Source organism: Phyllostomus hastatus, unplaced genomic scaffold, assembly GCF_019186645.2.
Source record: "Phyllostomus hastatus isolate PE091 unplaced genomic scaffold, TTU_PhHast_1.1 phas_contig_113, whole genome shotgun sequence".
NCBI lineage: Eukaryota > Metazoa > Chordata > Mammalia > Chiroptera > Phyllostomidae > Phyllostomus > Phyllostomus hastatus.
Window position 1 is genome coordinate 4,150,614 of NW_025333530.1, and position 26,153 is coordinate 4,176,766.

General features: G+C 37.3%; 1 protein-coding gene across 2 annotated transcripts; it reads right to left on the reverse strand.

Annotated features, from left to right (window-relative positions):
* Positions 1–1,006: 1,006 nt before the first annotated feature.
* Positions 1,007–25,026, reverse strand: POGLUT3 (protein O-glucosyltransferase 3). 2 transcript variants are annotated; one of them, XM_045840547.1, is made up of 8 exons: positions 24,775–25,026; positions 10,692–10,889; positions 9,866–10,152; positions 7,362–7,578; positions 5,792–5,988; positions 4,301–4,495; positions 2,924–3,028; positions 1,007–1,562 (listed from the first exon to the last, which is right to left on the reverse strand). In XM_045840547.1, the coding sequence occupies exons 1-8, from the start codon at positions 24,974–24,976 to the stop codon at positions 1,437–1,439; spliced, it is 1,527 nt and encodes a 508-aa protein (XP_045696503.1). In that variant the 5' UTR covers positions 24,977–25,026; the 3' UTR covers positions 1,007–1,436. The 2 variants fall into 2 exon arrangements, with proteins under 2 accessions (XP_045696503.1, XP_045696509.1); XM_045840553.1 differs by lacking the exon at positions 4,301–4,495.
* Between the last annotated feature and the right edge of the window lie 1,127 nt (positions 25,027–26,153).

Below are 26,153 nucleotides of genomic sequence, written 5' to 3' on the forward strand. Positions count from 1 at the left end.
ACATTAAGTGAAATAAGAAGAAACCACAGGGAACTAACAGTGAAGGGAAGGAAGCCTGGATTCAAATCAATGATTTGGAACATAAGGAAAAAAAATAAACATTCAACCAGCACAGGAAGAAGAAAAAAGAATTTTAAAAAGAGGAGAGTTTAAGAAGATTCTAGAACATATCCAAAAATGCCAGCATCTGAATCATTGGGATACCAAAAAGGAGAAGAGGAAGAACAAGAAACTGAAAACTTATTTGAAAAAATAATAAAAGAAAGCTTCCTTACTTTAGTGAAGAAAATAGATATACAAGTTGAGGAAGCACAGAGAGTCCTAAACAAGTTGGACCCAACTAGGACCACACCAAAGCACATCATAAATAAAATGCCAAAGGTTAAAGACAAAGAGAGAATCTTAAAAGCAGCTAGAGAATAACAGAGAGTTACTTACAAAGGAGTTCCCATAAGACTGTCAGCTGATTTCTCAAAAGAAACTTTGCAGGCTGGAAGGGACTGACAAGAAGTACTCCAAGTGATGGAAAGAAAGGACCTCCAACCTAGATTACTCTATCCAGCAAAGCTATCATTTAGAATGGAAGTGCAGATAGGATAAAGTGCTTCCCTGACAAGATAAAGTTAAAGGAGTTCATCATCACCAAGTCCTTATTATATGAAATGTTATAGGGACTTGTCTAAGAAAAAGATCATAACTATAAACATTAAAATGACAACAAACTCACAACTATCAACAACTAATTCTAAAAAACAAAAACAACAGCAAAAACAAAGCACGTAACCAGAAGGGGAACAGAATCATAGAAATGGAGATCACATAGAGGGTTATCAGCTGGGAGGAGGAAGGGGAAGAATGGGGGAAAAGGTGCAGGGATTAAGAAGCATAAATGGTGGGTACAAAATAGACAGGGGGAGGTTAAGAGCAGTATGGGAGATGGAGAAGCCAAAGAACATATGTATGATCCATGGACATGAACTAAGGGGGAAGATTGCTGGAGGGAAGGGGGTACTGTATGGAGGACGGCAAAGGGGGAAAATGGAACTGTAATAGCATAATCAAAAAATATACTTAGAAAATAAATTACTCAATCATTAACTTCCATGAAAAAAAAATTATATATATGATTTCCTAGAGAACAATGTATATTTTGGCAAGCCTCTCTACTATGATCCCCAAGTGTTTTTGTTGTTGTTGTTTTTTAGGGAAACTGTGATACTGACAATAGAAGCTTTTACTCAAAAGAGATTAATATATGAAAATATTTGGTGATTCTTGTTCTAAATTGCTCTATCCCCCACATGACATAAAGCCAGCAAGAGAACTAATTCTCTGGGTAAAGTCTCCCAAGCTGTGTTCTTCACAGCTTAGATTCTATCCGAATGCTTCCATCCAAGATGTAGCCGGCATACATAAGAGTGTATATCTGGGCTGACTTAAAGATCTTCTTTTAAAGGTCTTTTCCTGTGGCACTGGCAGATGGATGTGCTATCACCTGGCTGAGAAACAAGTTCCATTCCATCACGTATTTTGGGTTTGCTGGACTGGCGCTCAGCATATTTCTGAAATATGTTTTGAAAGCAACAAAAAGATTAGTCCACACATCATTCCACTGATTCCTTCCCACTTATGCTGTTATTTCTAGTTACTGCATACCAAAGGTCTGGTTTGGACTGGTTGTTCCAGTCCTAAAGTTACATTTTAACTCTAGTTATTATAGTTACTAGTGTGATATTTCATAATTTAACAAGGAACCCTGATTCAGTTTAACGTGTTGGTAGGATGCCTTTACAAGAAGGATGGATGTCCAGCCAAGTGTCTTTGAAACTGCAGTGCTGCCTGGCATTTATTCTCCCTTTTTAATGTATAATTAACTTCATTGAATATTCAAATCAGATGATAAGCATATTAAAACAAAGTTGGGGGGGTCTCATACATCTCTCCTTTTAGGTATGTAGTCACACACATTTTCTAAATGGTGATAGCCCTGTGAAATGTTCCTCCACTTTGGCCGCTGATGAATATTCCTATAAATTGGATTTTTCAGTTCAGTGGTTTCATGTACATTTAGCTGTATACTCCTGGTCCAGGGCCAAACCCAACAAAATATTGACATGAATACAGGAGCCTAATTAATATTGTAGGGAGGGAACCTCCTACCAGCCCAGCAGAGGGAACGGAACTCATCTAAGGGAAAGGTTGCTTCTAGTAAATGGTATAATTTATCATTTAAATTTTTCTATGAAAGGTTAGTATCCACAAGCATCTGAGGAAATTCACGTTTTTATCTGCCCAAAGAAAAATAAGTTTAGGTTAAAAACAAGGACATACTTTCTTACTTATTTTCTTCCTGGTTAGATTTTAATGAGTAACACACAGGTAGTTATTCAAAGAACCAATCCCTGGATTCCCAATAAACATTTGTACAGTAAGTACATCATTATTTAGCCTTAAGATGTTAGAACCACTATAAATATTTTTCATTTGTTTCTACTATGTAGCAAGTTAAATGTCTGCTTTCCATCCTGAACTGGGATAGCAAATGCATGCATCTTAAGTAGCATGGAGAACAAAAAGGTAGACATTTTGAGCAGAAAGAATTGTTAAAGACCCATCGTCTAACCATATAATTTTCCAGATGAGGAATTCCATAAGGCATTTAATAAAAGACAGCACTGGTGAGATAGCAAGAGCTGTTCGTCTACTTTTGTAAGGCTCTAAGTATTGTTATTGTTTTTGTAATACTGAATGAAGATAAAAATATGTTGGCTACAAGGGGACTTAGCACTATTCCTAATTTCCTTAGACTGGTGCCTCAGCCTAACCAGAGCTCCACAGCCTGACGCCCCTGGACGTGAGGCACTCAGGCCATGCATGCAGGTTGAGGACCAGCAACCCAGCAGGAAGCGCACTCCGCACTGACCTGCAGTACGCTGTAATAATAGCAGTAAAGCCTGTGTGGCTGTAGCAAGTCCCTAGCAGTTAACTGCCCTTCTTTTGCAATCTTCTTGGCTTCTTCATCGTTTTCCTGGAAGGTTTAAAAAGAAACAGTGAATGAAAATTACTCTTGTGACCCATAAAGCTAAAGGGAAGTGTGAGACAAGAGCGATGTGGGGTTGAATATGAACAGCATGGGAGAGATGGAACACGATGAAAATATAACTTAAGAACAAGGCTATGGAAATAGACAAAGTAGTCTGCTTAACATCTCTGTTACATGGCAATGCTCATGTGTGTTTGTACCTTATTCCACAGGCCTATAACAGCCTCCACCCGCCCTACCACCCCACAAAGTGCAACAACCCACATGCAGTCTCTGTTGTGAGTATCTTGGTACTTTCCTAGATACCCAGGAAGCTTGGGGCTCATCATCTGCTTCCCATTTTAACCTTCTCTGTTTGATATTAAAATGCAAGCTAGAAGAGAACGAATCAGTTTTTATGTTATAACATCTCTTAAAAGCTCCATTTAAGTATGCAATCAGAGACCCAAATTGGTTACAAAATGTTACTGATGAAAGACTATATTGTTACTACAATAAAAATTCATTCATTAGTACCCACAAGCTGTTCCTTCAATTCCAGGAATAGTCGGCATTCCTAATTATATTTTGGGAAAGTAGCTAATATTCTACGATGCTGCCCATAAGAAAAGCCACTTGCAAGCAACTCTGACTCACAAAAATTATTCTGCCTCAGGCACCTTGTTATTTCCATAACCAAATATTACTTCTTAGAAACTCAGAAACAGGATAAAGTCTTATAATGGAAGGGTAGAGTTTCATATTTTCATAATAAAACACAATAGCTTTTTAAAACTTTTCCTTTGAAAAAGAATTTCATGGGAAAGCTGTGGTTCTTGGGCTGTTGTATGTAATGTGCTCATTATGAACTTGTGTCTCTCTAACTGGAGAAAAGAAGAGCAATGTGCTGACTTAGTGCATAAAACACCTCAACACTGGTCTTTTCAATCTAGAAAATAAATATGTGTTTGGAGTGTTTTGGAGCATTTGGAGTGTTTTTGCTCATGTGTATATATGCATGAATAGTGATTCCTTTAGAAAAAATCTATATTCTACATAATGCTGTTCTTCAAATCTAAAAATCCTAAAAAATGTTGATAGAGGGTATACAAAATGACACTGGTATTGGTTCTTTAGATATTTCAAGGGAATAAAAATTTCAGAAAACACTTCTTTTGACTAAATTATGTCAAATTAAATTGTGTTGTGATGGAATTAATGTAATTAATACTGGTGAATTTGTTATTGCCTAAAGAAACTAAAATTCAGAAAGCCTACCTTGGCCCATTTAACTTTCTCTAGTAAATCAGCAAGATTTCTTTTAATTGGTACATAATGTTTCCAAGGCTTTAGTGCCATATAAAAATGCTCATAATATGGTGAGTCCTGCTTCAGAACCAGACTGTCACCCAGCATGAGATACGGATATCTGTACGCAGCCACGGTCCCATCCACATTCACTTGATATTTGTACTAAAAAATTAAAGCCAACACAAACAAAAATTTTAACAGTCATTTGCTTCACTTTGCTTCTCATCAACACTGTAATCCTAAGTATGAAGGAATTGATTTCTACTTTCTAAACTTATTGTTTAACATTTTTACATTTTATTTTGTAAATCATATTTTCTCTTTGTATTAAAATTATAAGCAGCCATTAACAGGTCAATTTTAAGAAATACAATGCATTTAAAGATAAGATCACAAATAATTTTAGAAAATGGGAAGACCTATTTCAACTACGTCTATGCAATGGGGAATTCAGATTTCTGTAACAAGGTAAGAAAACTATTTTCAAAGATTTTATATTTATTAAACTGAATATTGATTAATTTAAAATTTTACTTATACATTATCTCGTTTTGTTCCTTATGTCCACAATAATACAAAAAAGGAAGGCAGTATCTCAAAGTTCAGTTTTAGACGTGAGGAGACAGAATCCTGTAGAAGCTAAAAGATGAGGGTGATAGTGGTGACACTGTACATACTCCGTTTACATATTTGTTGGACTAATAAACTTTGATATTCATTTTAAAATCACTTATCATGGCCATTAAAGCTCATTCAATTATAATCATGTGAAGCAGGTGTTAGCATTCTTCCTCTCCCCCTTTTTTTTTAACAAATGAGAAAACTAGTGTTCAGAGAAATTTATAAACCTCTGTTCTCTGAGTCCAAATCCCTTGTTCTTTTCATTATATCACACTGAGATGAACAGGATTTACTTTGAAATTTAGTAATCAAAATTTTCTTAAATAATTGAAATCAAGGAGCTTGCTAGCCAGTCAGGTTTTGTCACATTGTTGACCCCTCTGACTCCTTGGAACCTCACGGCAATGCTCTGGAGGCGTCAGGCAGGCAGCACGTGTGTCTAGAGGGCAGAGACAGGACTGGAGGCAGGACTTAACCTCAATGGCGGCTCCTGTTTTACTTACATGGAATTCATACATTTTTAATTTACAGAAGGCATTTGAGATCATTTTATGCAAAGGACATTTATATACCCAGCTTATTCAAAGCAAATACAAGAGAAAAACAAAGAAATGCACCCAAACTCCAGGTTAATCCTTGTACTATATTTTCAGTATTGAAATAGTTCTGAGCTATTTGGGAGACAAAATCAGCAACAACAGTGAACCACAGTGAATTTTCCAATTCCCCATGCCTGATAAGAAACTGTGTCAGCTCACAAGATGAAGAAATTGGCCCAAGCCCAGCTATTTACAAATTTATTATTTCATATCCACCCAGGAAGACTTAAATGCATACCTTAAAGAAATCAAAAAAACCTATCAATTTAGCTTTTCCAAGCTCCTTTTCTTTTTCTTGGAAAAAGAAATACCCCGTAATTCCTGCATCCAGTAGCTGCGGATTTTCTTTGGATAGCTGCACCAACTGGAGCCTCTCCTCTCGGCTGTCTCTACCTCTGAAGAAAGCTTTCTCTATTTTATTGATCCAGGAAGGCCCTAGAAGTTTGAGACCATAAAAAATGGCTTTGAAACTTTTATATGATAAGTAGAACCATCTTTAATTTATCATTGTCATTGAAGATGTTAAAGCTCTTTTATCATTAATATATCTTCTAAAGTAAATGCTATTTCCAAAAATTATGGCATTAGCATGCTCTACTTTCATTCATTTTTCTATTAGGGAGAGTTCACTCAAATGTTGGAGTTTCTGTTGTATAACATTAGAAAATATCCAAAATAATATTAGGTAAAGTTCAAAACAAAAAGAGACTCAATGACTTGGCCTATTCACAGAGGTATTAGCTTCTTCCATCTTTTGTGCTTCATAATAAAAATGAACTAGGCTTTTGTTCTTAAACAAGGTGACCAGAACAAACTGTATAACCAAGTAACACCCACACATCTTTAATCCTTAGGATGCTCAGAATTTTGAGCATATTACTCTGAATACAGGAAAAGCTTCTTCTAACATGCTCTTAAGTGAAAAAATATATATACACACACATACAATGATTTATATTCTCTTTCCTGGTAGGGAAATATTCTGGAAGAAATAATTTAAATCTATTTTTATTATTCTACAGAGAGGTCATCAGTTAACACCTGTCAGTATTCTAAGAAATAAATCTCAAAACATAGAAATTAGAAGGGATCAAATGCTTTGCTATGCTAGCACACTTTTCAGAAATTAGTTGTTATCAAATAAAAAGTAGGTCAGTTTTCATTTCACATTATCTTTAGATAATTTATAAGGAGCCCACCAAGCCACAATAAACAGAAAGAGGCTACAGAGAGAAGGCAGGTTTCTTCTACTCAGGGAGCTCAGTTTAATAAAATGTGTGTTGTGCCATAAACCAAAGGCCCTCAAACAGGGAGAAAAGAATTCAGATTTTAAAGAATTGAGAGAGGCCAAAAAAAGGAAAGGGGAGGATTTCTTACAAAGTGTTGGAGGTAATATCCAAATTATGCTGTTATCATATTCTCTTAGATATGCATATAATTTCATACTTTTCAAAATTCTCTCTCACTTCATCTAGCAATATGAAGGCATTGAAGTCAGAATTAAGTTAGGTGACAATTTTACCAAGATATATGTTCAAATTGTATTTACAAGTAACCAACTCAAAAGAGACTCAGTTATGGTAGATTTGGACATTACTACTCCAACTCCTACATCTTTAATTTTTGTAGTAGAAGGATCTTAAACAAAACTCTTTACAGTTTAGGGTGCTGGGTTTTTCTTTCTTGGTTAGAAAATAAGAAAAATGGTTATTTAAATATATATAATATATATACTTCCCCTGACTAAACATCCCCTTCATTGTTTTTTTACCTGTAAGCTTTTTCTTAGGTAATGAACTTGAATTTACCTGTATTTCCCTGAATAGAGAGGAGATCATTTGTAACACCCCTCATGGCTTCAAGTGTGGAGTGGGTAATGTCATACGTGGGAAGGATAATATCTCGTGAATCCTGAGAGCCACACCATGAAATGATAGGTAAAGGGCCAGGGGTTTCATTGACTTTTCGATGTTCCAAAGGCCAATCACCAAGATTAATATAAAATTCTAAATCTGGAAGAAGAACCTAAATAAACAAAAATATGAACATCAGTGCAGGGAAGACTTCACTCAGCCTTTGGTACTAAATGCTTTAATTCTTCAGCTTTCTTAAATATTTCAGGTAAAATTGAATGCTCAAAAATAGCAGCAAAAGAGAGAAGCATGCCTGTCAGTCATCAGCAGCGTCAGAAGTCAAAGATGAGGATGTCACATGGTCAATTCACTTAACCAGGAGTCAGCTAAACATTTTAAATGGCTTCATATGACAAAAGTGGAGATCGTGTAGACAAGTATAAACAAGTGGCTTCCTTTCTGGCAGCTGCCTAAATGAGTATCTACAAAGTTAGACTCAAGCCCTTGTTTTCTTTCTCTATCAAACCTTTCTAGCACGTCTACCTTTGATTCTGGAATCTGCTACTCCATTTCCATCTCCATGGTCAATACCAGTTTGGGCCTTTATCATCTCTTGCCTAGATGGTAATAGCTTACTTATTACTAGGTGTTCTGATGCTAGATTCTCTCCAGTCTAATCTGCACTCCACACGGCTGCCCATATTTCTAAAACGCAAGTTCATGTTACTATCAGGCTTCATAGAACCTTAAGCCTTAGGACAAGGTCTAAACTCTCTGGCTAGAACTCAAGGCCCTACTCTCTTGCTCCAGTTTAGCTTTGACCCCATCTTCCATTTGCTTATTGCCAGTAAACTTCAGGCTATTCTCTGAAAATGCTTTCCACTTTAATATGCAATTCTCTCCTGCTGGAATGTTCTTCTCCTGTTTATTTACTTGGCACTCTCATTTTTCATCCTAAACCCAGATCTAAACCCCAGTTACCTCCTGTATGACTCACCCTCCCAGGCAGTTTAACCTAGGTACCTACTTTTCTCTCAGGCCTATCACATTGTGGCACAATTATTTGTTTGTATTCACATCCCACCTTCACTTTCAAATAACAAAAACAAGTTCTACTAGAGCCAGGGTCTCTAAGACCAGAGGTGAGTCTCATTTATCTTAGATTTCTTCCCAGTCCCTGGGCAAAGAGCCTAGAACAAAAGGGAAAGGCAAGGGATGTGGCTATTCACACTATTGCTTCCCTAATATAATTTATAAGCTCATTAGTAAACTCCACATCAGTAGTTCTGACTATAGAGCAGGGTTTCTCAAACTCAGCACTACTGACATTTTGTTGAGGGTAATTCTTTGCTGTGGGGGGATATTCTGTGTATTGTAGGATGTTTAGCAGCATCCCTGGCCTCTCCCCACTAGATGCTACTAGCAATCCCTCAGTGGTGACAAACAAAAATGTCTCTAGACATTGTCAAATGTTCTCTGAGGGACAAAATTATTCCTAGTTGAAAACCACATGAGTACAAGACACAGGGATACAGGACAGGGTGGACGGGTGGCAGACCAGGAAGAAAGTACCACCTTTAGGGTCAGGTGCTCATAATAACTCATATTGCAGGCTGGCCAGGGTTAGCGGGTGGGGCAACTATTTAAAATCAGAAATGATTGCACCCAGACATTCAGCATGCTTGGGAATTTGTATAGCCTCTACCAGCAAAGTTGGCTTTTAGTTTAGAAAACTACCTTGATGGTCATTCTGGGTAAGAAATATAAAAATTGCCCATCTTCACGCCTAACTCTGTATGGTCAGGAAGAAAGAAAATTCATTTTGAATTACTCTGCTTAAGAGTTTTGCAAATGGAAAAAGAAGGGCTGAATAGAAGAATGGGGAAGAGTGTGACTGAGGGTCTGATTAATACAGTGATATCTATTTTTAAATGTTAGGGGTTTTGTATATTGATTGATTGATTGATTTTACTATGTACTAGTACAAAATAACTTTTCTCTATTACTCCAAACTTCAACCTTCTGCATACAGTATCTTTTAGAGGTGCTTATAGTAAAACAAGAAAGATGTGTTCAAAAATCAAGTCATTTTGAGATGACCAGAAAAAAACAGATGCAGAAAGTAAAATCGGAATGGAAGGAATGTTCAACAGGAAAGGAAAACCTTTGGAAGTGACCTTGAGGCTGTAAATATCTGGAAGTGCACAGAAACTTTGGGAGTGCCCTGTGTCCTGCTTATCTGGGATAAATGCTAAAGCCATTTAATGTAAATATTAAAGGAAAGGGAGATCCATGAAAGTGGAGAACCTACAAACACTCAGGAAGTAGGCCTCTTACATGCACATTTCCAAGCCTGGAATCCATTTCCGTCCTTTGCCCTTATTCTCCTAAGCATTTAAATGTTACAACTAAATAATTAAATCATATTGTTTTTAAAATAAGTGAATTCATTCTCATACCTTTCTTGCCAGTGATAGCAAAATCTCATCTGAGAACATTTTGAAGTCTGTGTATTTCCCTAAAGGTCTCCGGTAGACGTGGTTATTGAGAATTGCGTAATGAACAATGGCACCCCTCTCTTCCCCAAACCTTTTAGGAACTTCATTTAGCATCTGCTGGAGATTAATGCTGGGGAAAGAAGAAAAATCTTTTGCAATCTGTGGTTCTTTGGTTGGACAAGAAAGAGTTTTCTGCCAGGCCTGAGGATCCTCTTCTGGACACTCACAGTACTCATGGTATACTGGTCCTAGGGAAGGCAAAACACACACAATGCCACACTTTATTAACCAGCACATAGCAAGGAGTTGTTTCCACCCCTGATATGAACACGGGATAAATTCTAAGATTATCCAGACTAGCAAGACTAGTTATATCAGAATCCTGTGCTTCTATCTTCTGTCTCTCTTTCATACCCCCTAGACAACGTACTATATAACACATGCTCTTTCCCAATATAACCTATTCTTGGTAAAGAAGCTGATAAATTTATTTCTAGTGAGTTATAAATGGCTGATGAACATAATGTGACTTCGCTTATAGAAAGAATGAAGAATACTGGAAATGGGGACTATAATGGCTAAATATCCAAGATCTTTTTGTTAGTATTTAAATCTCTTTAAATTACATAGTTTTCTTTCCCTTAAAATTTCAAGTTAAATTGAGCTTTAGGAGATACATATACCATGTTTAGTTTGTTACATATGACTTCAAGGTAATCATGGCCTAATCTGAAAGGCATAGGATCTACACATGTGGCTGGCTCTGGATTATGTAATAATCACTTACCTTTCAAAATATAGGGAGACTGGGCTACATGTTCATCACCATAAAGGACCTCTATCTTCAGCCCTTCATTGACAGTTTCATACATCCTATACCTCATCAAAAATGTTCCATCATTCCTGTCCAAAGGTTTAGGGACATGAATCCGGACTACCTCTTTAGGTGAGATAGATTTGATTACTACTTTGAATTGTGTTTGACCTGTAAGAAAAATACATATAAATTACTAGTTCACACTTACTTTGTTGTAACAATTAGTGGATAGCTATCTCTATACAGAAGTTACTCATTTTTCTAGTATCAATGGTAAACAAAAATCATTTTAGTTTGGAAGATCCTTGAGGCCAGAAACTATTCTGGTTTATGTCTTCAAACCAAGGACCTGACTCAACATTGATTCATTAGTCATTCAATAAAGGTTTATTGAATGAACAAAATTAATTCATAAAAAGGCAAGGATGACAATTACCTTTTTGCTTATTTGATCTTTTCTCTTTAAAGAGGGTTGAAATCCATGAATCTTAGACTAACAGACTCTAAAACAATCCAACTTTCTCCTTGTAAGACATAGACAAGCTTTCTCTGAAAACCATTTTAATATCAAATAGCCCTCATTTCTGAAAAAATTTTCCTTTAACCCAAATTTCAAGTTATACATCTAAGCACATTTCCTTAAGCAGAGAGAGGTTACAGCTAGTTACCAGACCATGCACAAATATACATGTGCACACACACTCACACACCTTTGTAACCACTGGAGTTTACTTCTTTCTCTAAGTGTGTTTTCTCAGGTTGGAATGAAACAGTTATCCAGGATGATCTACATTTCTTTTAACTTCAAAATTCTGTCAGTTTTCTATTCCAGGGTAAATAATACCTACTTAGAAACTTTCCCTTCTTTTCTGGCAGGAGATAGCTGACATAGGTAGGCTTTGGAATACTGTTGTGAACAATACATGTTATTGTGGCCCGGGTATAAATGTTGAGGCCTTTTTCCTGAGAGTGCAAAGGATATTTGTGCACTCGATCCTTAGCAGCTTTAAGAATAAAGATTAGTTACAAATGAAAATGAACTCATAATAACCCAAAACCTATGGGACACAGCACAGGCAGTTCTGAGAGGGAAGTTTATAGCGATACAGGCATACCTAAAAAAGATAGAAACATTTAAAACAAACAACCTAACCCTATGTCTACAAGAACTCGAGGAACAACAACAAAGACAGCCCAGAGCAAGTAGAAGGAAGGAAATAACCAAGATCAGAGCAGAATTAAATGACATCGAGATGAAAAGCACAATTCTAAGAATCAATGAATCCAGGAGCTGGTTCTTTGAAAAGATAAACAAAATCAACAAGCCTTTAAGCAGACTCATCAAGAAAAAAAAGAGAGAAGACCCAAATAAACACAATCAGAAATGAAAGAGAAGAGATTACAGCAGATACCACAGAGATACAAAGGATTGTAAGAAATTACTACGAAGAACTGTATGCCAAGAAATTTGAAAACCTAGGTGAAATGGACAAATTTCTAGAAAAATACAATCTTTCAAAACTCAATGAAGAAGAAGCAGAAAGCCTGAACAGACCAATAACGGCAAATAAAATTGAAACAGTAATCAAAAAACTCCTGACACACAAAAGCCTGGGACCAGATGGTTTCACAGGAGAATTCTACAAAGCACTTAAGGAAGAGCTAACCCCTATCCTTCACAGGCTATTCCAAAAAATCCAAAAAGATGGAAGACTCCCAAACTCTTTTTATGAGGCCAGCATCATCCTAATTCCAAAACCAGATAAAGACACAACAAAGAAAGAAAACTTCAGGCCAATATTGCTGATGAACATAGACGCTAAAATCCTCAACAAAACATTGGCAAACCGCATCCAACAATACATTAAAAAGATGATACACCATGACCAAGTGGGATTCATCCCAGGGATGAAGGATGGTACCATATTCACAAATCAGTAAATGTAGTACACCACATAAACAAAAGCAAAGACAAAAATCACATGATCATATCAATAGATGTGGGAAAAGCATTTGATAAGGTACAACACCCATTTATGATAAAAACCCTCCGCAAAGTTGGAATAGAAGGAGCATTCCTTAACATAATAAAGGCCATATATGAGAGACCTACAGCCAACATCATACTCAATGGGCAAAAACTAAAATCTTTTCCAATAAGATCAGGAACAAGACAAGTTTGTCCACTTTCACTACTTCTATTCAATATAGTACTGGAAGTTTTAGCCACAGCAATCAGACAAGAAAAAGAAATAAAAGGCATGCAAATCGGAAAGGAGGAAACAAAACTGTCACTGTTTGCAGATGACATGATCGTGTACATAGAAAATCCTATAGACTCAGCCAAAAAACTGCTTGACCTAATAAATGAATTTGGCAAAACAGCAGGATACAAAGTCAATATCCAGAAATCAAAGGCATTTCTGTATGCCAACAATGAGACAGCAGAAGCAGAAATCAAGAAAAAAAATCCCATTCGATACAGCAAAAAGAAAAATAAAATACCTAGGAATGAACCTTCAGAAAACTACATAACACTGAGGAAAGAAATCAAGGAAGACACAAGCAAATGGAAACATATACCGTGTTCATGGATTGGAAGAATTAATATCATCAAAATGTCCATACTACCCAAAGCAATTTACACATTCAATGCAATACCTATTATAATACCAATGGCATATTTCACATAGAACATAGACATATTTCACATAGACATAGAACAAACACTTCAAAAATTTATATGGAACCATAAACGACCCCAAATAGCTGCTGCAATCTTGAGGAAGAAGAGTAAAGTAGGAGGGATCACAATACCTGATACTAAACTATATTAAAAGGCCACTGTAATCAAAACAGCCTGGTACTGGCATAAAAACAGGCACATAGACCAATGGAAGAGAACAGAGAGCCCAGAAATAAACCCAAGTCTCTATGGTCAATTAATATTCGACAAACGGGGCAGCAAAATAAAATGGAGTAAAAATAGCCTCTTCAACAAATGGTGTTGGGAGAACTGGACAGCTACATACAAAAAAATGAAACTCAAGCACCAACTTACACCTTACACAAAAATTAATTCAAGGTGGATAAAAGACTTAAATATAAACTGTGACACCATTAAAGTCCTAGAGGAGAACATAGGCAAGAAAATCTCAGATATTTCACACAGAAACATTTTTACTGACATGTCCCCTAGAGCAAGGGACATAAAAGAAAGAATAAACAAATGGGATCTCATTAAAATAAAAAGCTTCTGCACAGCTAAAGAAAACAGTATCAAAATAAAAAGAGAACCAACTGTATGGGAAAACATATTTGCCAATGATACCTCAGACAAGGGTTTAATCTCCAAAATATATAAAGAACTTACACGACTCCACTCTAAGAAGACAAGCAACCCAATTGAAAAATGGGCAAAGGACTTGAACAAATAATTCTCCAAGGAGGACATACAGAGGATCCAGACACATGAAAAGATGCTCAATATCGCCAGCTACCAGAGAGATGCAAATTAAAACCACAATGAGATACCACTTCACACCAGTCAGAATGACCATCATAAACAAAGCAACAAACAACAAATGTTGGAGAGGTTGTGGAGAAAAAGGGACCCTAGTGCACTGTTGGTGGGACTGCAGACTGGTACAACCACTATGGAAAACAGTATGGAACTTCCTCAGAAAACTGAAAATGAATCTGCCTTTTGACCCAGCAATTCCACTTGGGGCTATATCCTAAGAACCCTGAAACACCAATCCAAAAGAACCTCTTCACCCCAATGTTCATAGCAGCACAATTTACAATAGCTAAGTGCTGGAAGCAACCTAGATGCCCATCAGTAAATGAATGGATCAAAAAACTATAGTAGATTTACACAATGGAATTCTATGCAGCAGAAAGAAAGAAGGAGCTCCTGCCCTTTGCCACAGCATGGATGGAGCTGTAAAGTATTATGCTAAGCAAAATAAGCCAGGCAGTGAAAGACAAATACCATATGATCTCACCTTTAACAGGAACCTAAACAACAAAACAAAGAAACAAGCAAAATATAACCAAAGACACTGAAATAGAGGACAGGCTGACAGTGACCAGAGGGGAGAGAGGAGGGAATTTCAGGGGAGAATGGGAAGGGTTTACAGGAACAAATTTAAAAAGACACATGGACAAAAACATGGAAATGGGAGGGAAGTGAGGAGGGATGGGTGAGTGGGCTGGAATGGGAGTAAAGGACAGAAAAATGTACTTGAACAATGATTAAAATAAAATTAAAAAAAAAGAAAAAAAAGAATAAAGATTAGTTAATGCCCTAACCACAATTAATCACTTTTCAAAAAGTATTGAGTCCTCTGAAATCCACAGCCTAAGAAACAATAAGCTATGACCAAAGTACTCACTCTTTCATCTTATAGCCCTCATATTATGAAGTTAAGCATATTTAATATAGGGCTGGGAAAAAGTAGGTATATAGTTGTTTGTAATACATAATAGAATAATGAATAAACAAATAATAATGTAAGAAAGAACTCTGTTTCCCATACTTACAGCTGTAAATCAACTTTTGCTCACTCCTATATGTATTTTTGAAATTATTGAAAATGTTTGTACCTCCTATTTTTAGTTCCTAAGTGTCGTGAGTAAAATTTGTACTTTCTTTTGGTGTTCAAAGGTTTTATTTTTTCTCATAGGTCAGGAGAAATGTTTCTCACTCTCTTCAATTTCATAACAGTAATGTACTATCTGACATCTTGCTATTAAATAATAAAGTACCAAACATACACTTTGGGATATTTGAAATAAATGTGACAAAATTATTAAAGAGATCTGCTGAAATAAATTACCTATAATAGATAAATATAGGAGGTGGTTGTAAAAAAAGATAATAATATAATATGAAATTATTTAAAATGTAGGCCAGTTACCAGAAATGCTTAGTGAACTGCATAAGTTATTGATTTATGTTATTTCCCACTTGGTTTCAGAGAAGCAATGAGATGTTGCAGAGTGAAAAACAGAAAGGCAGAGTCTGGGGACTAGACGGTCATTTCCATTATTCCCTCTCAGACTAGAAACAGTACAAAAAGTTTTCATGTCTTCTGATCAGATAGTTCTGCTCTCCATAAATTTATAACTTTAATGAACAAAACCAATGTACGACAAGCATTATAATGACTGATTATTTTTGGAAGGAGCTGGATTTAAAGAAGAAAACTAGCTCCAAAATGCTTCATTATCTTTAAACTGAAAGTATTGGACTAGATCTCTATGGTCTCTTCCAGTTATAACATTTTTTTTTACTGTGAAATAGCATTTAAAAGGCATATTTCAAAATAAATGTATAAAATATAGCCATTGGAAATACATATTTTAAATGGTTATTTTTGTAGTAATTTTTCATGGCTGTGTCATTGTTGGCATGAAATTAATGTTAGAGTCAATGCAAAATAATAATGATCAGGACTTAAGTGGAAATAAACAATTCCAGTCTCATAAAAGAGAAAATGAGAACAATGCAATTGCAACTTTCTTCAAAATGAAGTAATTCGAGTTCTCATTTGCCCTGGGGGCTAATATAATGGAACAGATTGAAGCTCAGCTTGAGTTTTTCTACTCCACAGATTGAAAGCTAATTGAATAAGAATGCAATGACTATGTAGACAAAAGGAGGCTGGCAATATTAAAGTTTTATTACATCATTAGAAGCAGAAAATTTGAAGGCTTTTGATTTGGAAAGAAATAAAAAACATTGTTTAAAAATTCACTTAGCACTTATGTGCCAGTCTATAAGCTTTAAGTTTTCACATGTATTTTGTTTCCTACACAAACATGTAAAGTAGGGCCCTGGCCGGGAAGCTCAGTTGGTTAGAACATTGTCCATATATCAAGGTTGTGGGTTCGATATCCCCATCAGGGCACACACAATAATGAACAAATGAATGCATGAATAGTGGAACAACAAATTGATGTTTGTCTCTCTAAAAAAAAAGAACTTGTAAGGTAGGTGTTGTCACCCCCATTTTACAGATCAGGAAACCAACTCTCCCTTGAAGCATATAAGTAACTCATCACATACATAAGGTCACATACATCAGAGTAGCTGAATTAACTTTGTATCCTGCTACTTTGCTGAATTTACCAGTTCCAGTAGTTCCTTGGAATCTTCAGGGTATTCTAGGTACAGTGTCATGTCATCTACGAGCAATGACAGTGTCACTTCTTCCTTTCCAATTTAGATGCCTTTTATTTCTTCTTGTCTGATTGTTGTGGCTAGGACTTCCAATACTATGTTGAATAAGACAGGTGAAAGTGGACATACTTGTCTTGTTCCTGATCTTAAAGGGAAAGCTTGTAGTTTTTGCCCATTGAGTATGATGCTGTCAGTCGGTTTGTCACATATGGCCTCTATTATGTTTTGGTACGTTCCATTTAATCCCATTTTGTTGAGAGTTTTTATTATAAATGGGTGCTGGATTTTATCCAGAAATCAGGTGCATTTTTATGTGCTAATAACAAACTAACAGAAAGGAAAATTAAGAAAACAATCCCATTTACAACTGCTACAAAAGAATCAAATACCTAGGAATTAACCTAACTAAGAGTGTAAAAGACTTGTACTCAGAAAATTATGACACCTAAGAAAGAAACTGAAGAAGATACAAATAAGTAGAAACACAGACCATGTTCATGGATAGGAAAAACTAACATCATTAAAATGTCCATGCTACCCAAAGCAATCCATAGATTTAATGCAATTCTTTTTTTTAAAATTTATTCACGTTTAGAGAGGGAAGGGAGGGAGGGAGGGGGAGGGAGGGAGAGAGAGAGATAGCGCGCGCTAGAGAGAGAAACATCAATGTGAGGTTGCTGGGGGTTATGGCCTGCAACCCAAGCATGTACCATGGCTGGGAATCGAACCTGTGACACTTTGGTTCGCAGCCCACGCTCAATCCACTGAGCTACGCCAGCCAGGGCTAATGCAATTCTTATCAAGATTCCAATGATGTATTTCACAGCACTAGAACAAATATTTCAAAAATTTATATGGAACCACAAAAGGCCATGAGTAGCAACAGCAATCCTGACAAAGAGGAACAAAGTTGGAGGAATCACACTACCTAATGTCAAAAAATACTATAAGGCCATAGTAATCAAAACAGCATGGTACTGCCATAAAAACAGACACATAGATCAATGGAACAGAACAGAGAGCCCAGAAATAAACCCACACTTTATAGTCAATTAATATTCAAGAGAGGAAGCAAACACATACAATGGGCTAAAGATAGTTTATTCAATAAATGGTGTTGGAAAAATTGGACAGATAGATGCAGAAAAATGAAACCAGACCACCTTCTTACACCACACACAAAAATAAATTCAAAATGGATCAAAGACTTAAATGTTAGACCCTAAACCATAAAAATGATAAGGAAAACATAGGCAGCAAAATCTCGGACATTGCACGTAGTGATATTTTATTGGATATATCTCCCCAGGAAAGGGAAACAAAAGAGAAAGTAAACAAATGGGACTATATCAAACTAAAAAGTTTCTGCACAGCAAAGGAAATCATCAACAAAATAAAAAGACAACCCACAGAATGGGAGAAAGTATTCTTTGATACATCTGATAAAAGGTTAATATCCAAAATTTATAAAGAACTTACAAAACTCAACACCAAAAAACCAAAGAACCAAACTAAAAAAAATGGGCAAAAGACCTGAATAGATACTTCTCCAAAGAGGACCTACAGATGGCCAACAGACATATGAAAAGATGTTAAATGTCACTAATCATCAGAGAAATGCAAATTAAAACCACAATGAGATACAATCTCACACCTGTCAGAGTGGCTATCATCAATAAATCAACAAACAATAAGTGCTGGTAAGGATGGGGAGAGAGGGGAACCCTTTTGTACTGTTGGTGAAAATGCAGATTGGTGCAGCCACTGTGGAAAGCAGTATGGGCATAGCTCAAAAAATTAAAAATGGATCTGCCTTTTGACCAGGTGATCCCACTTCTGGGAATATATATGAGGGAACCCAAACACCAATTCAAGAGAAGATAAGTACCTCTATGTTCACTGCAGCATTATTTACAATCACCAAGATATGGGAGCAACCCAGGTGCCCATCAGTAGATGTGTGGATAAAACACTATGAGACATTTACACAATGGAATACTACTTGGCTAAAAAAAAAGAATAAAATTTTACCCTTTACTCCAGTATGAATGAACCTGGAGAACATTATGCTAAGTGAAATTAGCCAGTCAGAGAAAGATAAATACCATATGATTCTACTCATGTGTGGAATCTAATGAAGAAATTGAATTAACATGGAAAATGGGGACAGACCCATAGATGGAGAGCAGGATGGCACATGGGTGGGGAGGTGAGAGGTGGAGGGATTGAACAAAAAGGGAAACGGACTCATGGACATGAACAACAGTGTGGTGACTGCTGGGGAAGGGGGTATAATGGGACTAAATGATAATGGAAAAAAATACAATAAAAATTAAGTTTTTTAAAAAAGGGTAGCTGTGCCAATATTTGAACATTTGAGCACAGTGTGAATCCTCTTTCAAAGCCCATCCTGAATCTGCTTGGCACATCATGTAATGTTAGCATGCAGGCTGGCAGAATTCAAAGTTAGAGGAATAGCCTCTGGCACTTTCTGTTGAATGCAGTTATCGTCTCCCGCTCCATTATTTAGGAACTTTATTAAGGCTTTCTGCAGCTGCCACCAAAGTTTTGACCCCATATGACTAAGGGAAAGAGTCCCAGAAGGCCAACTGGTTTTGCCGTGAGGCTAAATGGAACCCTCCAAAAATGCCTACCTACCTGCTGACTATGCATGACCATTGTATTACTGGAGATCTGATGAAAGGGAAAGAACACTGAACTAGGTAGTCCACAGTTGGCAATGACATTTAATAGCTATGGGGCCATGGGCAAGGCATTTTAGCTTCACTGAGCCTCAGTTTCTTGTGTGTAAAATGAAAAGAATAAGATCTGTCCTTCCTACATTACAAGATAATTTAGGAGAACAAATTAAATAAAGCAAGTTTAAAAAGAAAAGTACACAACCAGAAGGTAAGACTATTTTATAAAAATATCATTACTGATGAAGGTAGGAGAGGAATGAGTCAAAAATGAACATAACTGATCTTTGAACAACCCGAGTTTGAATTGCTTGGGGCCATATATATGGATTTTTTCAATTAATATGCAATTGTCCCTCCATTTTCCTGGGTTTTATATCTGGAATTCAAACAGCCACAGATTGAAAATAGTATTTTGATCCATGGTTAGGAATTGTGGATGCAGAAGGTTAACTTGATACATGATATGCCATTCCATATAAGGAACTTAGGCATCTGTGAATTTGGGTATCCATAGGTGTCATGGAACTAATCACCTCATGATATGGAGAAACACTGTAGTTAAGTGTTTGGGAAAGTAAAAATTTATACCTGGATTTTCTATTGTGCCAGAGTCAGCACCCCTAACCCCATGTTGTTCAAGGGTCAAGTGTATTTATATCCTATCATCTTGACATATTCTGACCACCCTCCCTGTACCCCTTCTTTCTTTTTTTCTACAGTTATTTCCTGAGCATCTCTGCCAAGCACTGTACTAGATGTTGGGAATATAAAAATATCAACAGGTTCTGTCTACATTCATAATAGAAGGAAATATTCAACTTAGTCAGAAGTTAGTGAAAATACAGTTTTTCCCCCATCCAAGACCATAGGCCCCCTAATTTCTATCTGTGGGTTCCAGTTTGAGATCCCCTGATTTAGACCATCCAAATTCACAACATGTTCGCTCTCTATGTACCTGGAGATATGCTACATAATAATGGTATTCAGACCCTGTTAAACGAGAGTGATAATTACAGTAATAAGGGAATCTTGGCAAGTCATGTAAGGCAATCTACAGCTTAGGAAAAGTATGCCTCTTTTCCAATTAGCTCTTGCAGAAGGAAAAATTTCAGAACTTACAAATGAATGATGGTGGCAGAAGATATAAGGAACTGATTGGATTTGTTTTTCAGAACTATAGGACAGCCTTTTGAATGGAAGCTAGAAATCAAGTGGCCTGAAATGAAACAAGTAGAATCTAAGGGAATGAAAGTGAGGTTGTCTATAAAGACTTAGTGAAAGTCTTTTTCTTTTTTCTTAAAACTTTTTTCTTGGATAAATTTTCTTGGGAAAAAAGAAGAGTGAAAAGCATTTCCTTACTTTCTTGCTATAACCACTGATGACACTAATGTGTTACTGATAAAAGAATTAGAATGAAACTATATAGTTTCTTTCCTGTTTATTCCATTCTTAATCTAGTATAAGCATTATTAAATAATCTTTTTAAGTTACTTCACAATTTTTAAAAAATTGTAAAAAAAGCACATAACATAAATTTAACCATCTTAACCATTTTAAGTATACAGTTCAGTAGTATTAAACATATTCACTTTTGGGCAACAAATCTCTATACCTTTTTCATTTTGCAAAGTTGAAATTATATACTGCTTTAACAACTTCCCATTTTCCTCTTCCATCAGCCCTTTGGTAAGATATAACTTTTAATGGCTGTCAAATATTCTATCACATGGATGTATCATACTTTATTTAGCAATTACATTATGGTTGGTTATTTAGACTTACTATAATACACAATCATTATGCTGCAAGAATATCCTTGTACATGAAAATCTTTGACTACATTGTGATCATTATCTCAGGACAGATACCTAGAAATCAGTTTACCAGATTAAAGGGCAAAGACATTTTTTAAAAATGACATTTACAAATGAGATTTTCATAACTATTGAGACTCACTTTTTTTGTACGTTAGGCTTGACTATGTTTAAAACTCTTGCTACATTTGGACAATTATACTTTCCAGAAACACTTGACCAATTTGTGTTCCATTAGCAGACAATGAAGGTCACTGTCTGGGAGTAACTCATTGCTGTTCCCTTAACAGCTTTGAGTATTACTACTTTAAAAAAATTGAAGATATTTTTAGAATAAAAAATAAAATTTCATTTTGATTTATAGTTCATTAACAGTAGATTATCAGTATTTCATTTTAGATCATGTAGTTTTCTTTTTTCACGTAGAAATTAAATTTACTTTTACATCTTCTTTCCTTTTTTTCTAAAGTTCCCCCATTATAACATAAAATTACTTTTAAGTTCCTGCCAAGATGGAGGGGTAGGGTAGGTACACTGTGCCTCTTCGCACAACCAAAAGAAGGACAATGACAAGTTTAAAAACAAGAAACAATCAGAGCTCCCAGAAAATTGAACTGTATAGAAGTCCAACAACCAAGGAGTTAAAGAAGAAACATTCATCCAGACCATTAGGTAGGGTGAAGATGGGCAGCTGAGCAGAGAGGACTCACAGGAAGGTGGCTGCTGCAGGACTTGGGGAGGCAGCAGCTGGCAGAGTGGGCAGTCCCACACTTGTGTGCAGATAAATGGAGAGGAACAACTGGGGAGATGACAGACCACGAAACACAGAGTTCCAGTGCAGGGAAAAAAAGACTCAAAGACTCTGACTGAAAAAACCTGTGGGGGTTGAGGTGGTGGGAGAAACTCCCAGCCTCACAGGAGAGTTCATTGGAGAGGCCCACAGAGTCCTAGATCATACACAAACCCACCCACCCAGGAATCAGCACCAGGAGGGCCCAGTTTGCTTGTGGGTAGGAGGAGGGGTGACTGAAAGCAGGCAGAGAGCTGAAAAGGTGGCATTGTTCTCTCTCAAACCCCTCCCCCACATACAGCACCACAACATAAAGACTTGAGTAGACTACCCTGGTGAATACCTAAGGCTCCACCTCTTACTATGTAACAAGCACATCGAGGCCATAAAAAAAAATGGCCCAAATGAAAGAACAGATCAAAGCTCCAGAAAAAATACAACTAAGCAATGAAGAGATAGCCAACCTTTCACATGCAGAGTTCAAAACACTGATAATCAGGATGCTCACAGAAATGGTTAAATATTGTCGCAAAATAGGGGAAAAAGTGAAGGTCATGTAAAGTGAAATAAAGGAAAATGTACAAGGAACCAACAATAAAGGGAAGGAAACTGGGACTCAAATCAACAGTTTGGAGAAGAAGGAAGAAATAAACATTCAACCAGAATAGCATGAAGAAACAAGAATTTTAAAAAATTAGGAGAGACTTAGGAACTTCTGGGACAACTTTAAATGTTTCAACATCTGAATCATGGGGGTACCAGAAGGAGAAGAGAAAGAGCCAGAAATTGAAAACTTTGAACAAATAATGAAGGAGAACTTCCCCAATCTGGCAAAGGAAATAGACTTCCAGGAAGTCCGAGAAGCTCAGAGAGTCCCAAAGAAGTTGGACACAAGGAAGCTCACACCAAGGCACATCATAATTACATTACCAAAGATTAAAAATAAGGAGAGAATCTTAGAAGCAGCAAGAGAAAAGGAGACACTTACCTACAAAGAGTTCCCATAAGACTATCAGCTGATTTCTCAAAAGAAACCTTGCAGGCAAGAAGGAATTGGAAAGAAGTATGCCAATTCATGAAAGGCAAAGACGTACATCCAAGATTACTCTATCCAGCAAAGCTATCATTTAGAATGGAAGGGCAGATAAAGTGCTTCCTAGCAAGGTAAAGCTAAAGGCGTTCATCATTACCAATTCCTTATTATATGAAATTTTAAAGGGACTTATCTAAAAAAAAGAAGATCAAAACTATGAACGGTAAAATGACAACAAACTCAACTATCAACAACTGAACCTTAAAAAAAAAGAAAAAAACAAAAACAAACTAAGCAAACAACTAGAACAGGAACAGAATCACAGAAATGGAGATCACATAGAGAGAGATCAGTGGGGAAGGGAAGGGGGCGTGAGGGAAACAGTACAGGGAGTAAGTAGCATAGATAGATGGTAGGCAGAAAATAGACAAGAGGAGGGTAAGAATAGTATGGGAAATGAAGAAGCCAAAGAACATATGTATGACCCACGGGCATGAACTAAGGGCAGGGAATGTGGGTAGGAGAGGGTGTGCAGGGCAGAGGGGAATAAATGGGGGGGGGTGAACAACTGTAATAGCATAATCAATAAAATATATTAAAAATAAAACTACTTTTAGAAAATAAACTATAAAGAAGAAAATATACCCCATAGTGAAAGACTTTCAATATGGAGATTTAAGAATCTTTTCTTCTGATTCTTAGGGTCCTGGAAAGTCTTTCTAAAACTAAAATAAGTAGTCATAATTTTTTACTTAGCACTGGAAGAGGAGGCACTGGGTAATTCTGATTGATTCCTTGTTGCTAAAATAGTGTGCCAGCTGGCTCGAGGTAAATTAGCAAATCTTGACTGGCAACAGCTTGAAACTAGCAGGACAAGTTTTAAGAAGTTGCAAACGTAAGATGTGAAAAAGAACGTGGAAAGACGACTGGGCAGAGGGATTCCGGACATTCTACTGCGTTTCACTAATTCCTTCAATCTGCTTTCAAGAACTCAAAACTTGAAGAAAACAAAATTCTAGCATGCAAAAACTGCTTCCTTTCTGCCTATGGCGCTGACATTTCCTTTGTGTAGGAACTAGCTTTTCAAATCCAGCAGGCCCCAGCAATGTAACCCAACAGGATTCTTGTTCTTGAAGATTCAATACGTGAAAGCACTTCCTGTCTGCTGGAACAGATCAGAGCCAGAGGTGGAGAGACCATCTGCAACGTGACTCACTCTGCGTTCAACAACACTCTGCGTACCAAGCGTTGGGAACATCAGCCCCTGCAAGTCACCTGAGGAAGGGCCTCGCAGCTCATTCAAACATTCATTCATACATTCATGCATTTTGTTGCGCTCCTCCCAGCCCTCTTTGTGGCGGGAAGAAGGGAAGAAGTGACTAGACCGAGGAAGGGCGGCACAACACAACACGGGAGGAGCACCACGCAGGCAGCGGCGGCTTTTTAGAGGCGCAGGCCTGGCCAGGGCGCGGCAGGGGCGCAGGGGAGCGAGCGGCGGGACAAGGGAGACCCGCAGCTGAACGCTACCTGGGGGCGAGCGAGTGAAGTTTTGGCCTTCCGAGTTGACGGCCTGCAGGTAGAAATAGCGGACGGGCAGAACAACGCCGGCCTGTAGCCCGGGGCCCCATACCAGGCTCCGCGGAGCGCTAACTTGCTCCCCGGGGGCCCCCGCAGCCACAAGCACGGCGTGTTGCAGCAACAGCAGCAGGGCCCACAGGAGGCGGCCCATGGTCGCCGGGCCGCTGCGGTCCAGCTCTGAAGGGGCTAGAAGGGGTGGGTAGCGCCTCGGGAGGGGGCGGGGGCACACCCTGGAGCGGGCTGGAGCTGGGCGGTCCGTCAACCCGCCCCCCTTTCTAGGCCGCTAACCCAGGGTGCAGAGTAATCATTGGCCTGGCGCTCTGCTTGGCGGTCCGCGACCAACAGGTCCCCTCCTTCCCCAACCTTATGGACCCCAATGAGAACGGGAATCGTAGGTCTAGCAAAGAGAAACCAAGAGTGAGAGTCGCATCGTTGATCGCCAAGGCCAGGCCTCCACCTCCGGTTCCTTGAATTTGTCAACTGCTTATAGGAAACATTTTTTCTTTTTTAAAATGTATTTTTAGTTTTAATTATATTTTATTGATTATGCTATTACAATTGTCCCAATTTTCTCTCCTTTGCCCTCCTCTACCCAGCAACCCCCATTCCCTCAGGCAATCCCCATTCATTGTTCATGTTCATGGGCCATGCGTTAAGTTCCTTGGCCACTACTTCATTTCCTATACTGTACTCTAAAAGAGGCAAACTTGGTAGTGACTTCCTTGGGATGAAAGAACCCAGCACCAAAGAACTTTAATATAGTTTAGGGAAATGCCTTTAGGGAGGAATTTCACTGGCTGTTCACAGTGTTCTCTGTACTTTGGAAAGATTTTCAGGAACTCATAGTAAATCAGATGAACTGCAGGCTACAGTGTGACATTACTTGGTATTAATTTTATTGCTAAATTTTATTTTGTAGGGGTGTCTGCATGTTGAAAACTTTTCTCTGCTCTAGCTATCACTTAAAAAAGTTATTTGGAACACTTTGTTCACATTCTTCTAAAATCAAACTTTAAACAGTTTCTAGAGAAATAATCTAAGGGTTAGCTGGTACTGGATAATAAAATACAACCTAATAAATTACATAACAGTTGTGGCAACACCCAGTTGTTTTGAAAACACATCAAAGAAGACATAATTGTATCTGAACACTCCTTTAGCAATACTGAATCTGTCCCAACGTGTTTCCTTTCTCATCTCAACCCATATCTTATAAAGCGTATCTCTTTAGATCAACAAATGCCTGACCAGATTCATTATCATAAATCAAATTTGATTTACTTGACAAACATTAATTCAATGTTTACTATGTTTTAGACATTATACTT

Coding starts and splice junctions, on each gene's coding strand:
- POGLUT3 (XM_045840547.1), bottom strand. CDS start 24,976: ATGGGCCGCCTCCTGTGGGCCCTGCTGCTGTTGCTGCAACACGCCGTG. Junction 10,153..10,691: donor GTCTCCCTATATTTTGAAAG/GTAAGTGATTAT, acceptor TGCCTTCCCTAG/GACCAGTATACCATGAGTAC. Junction 5,989..7,361: donor CTCTATTCAGGGAAATACAG/GTAAATTCAAGT, acceptor TCAAACTTCTAG/GGCCTTCCTGGATCAATAAA.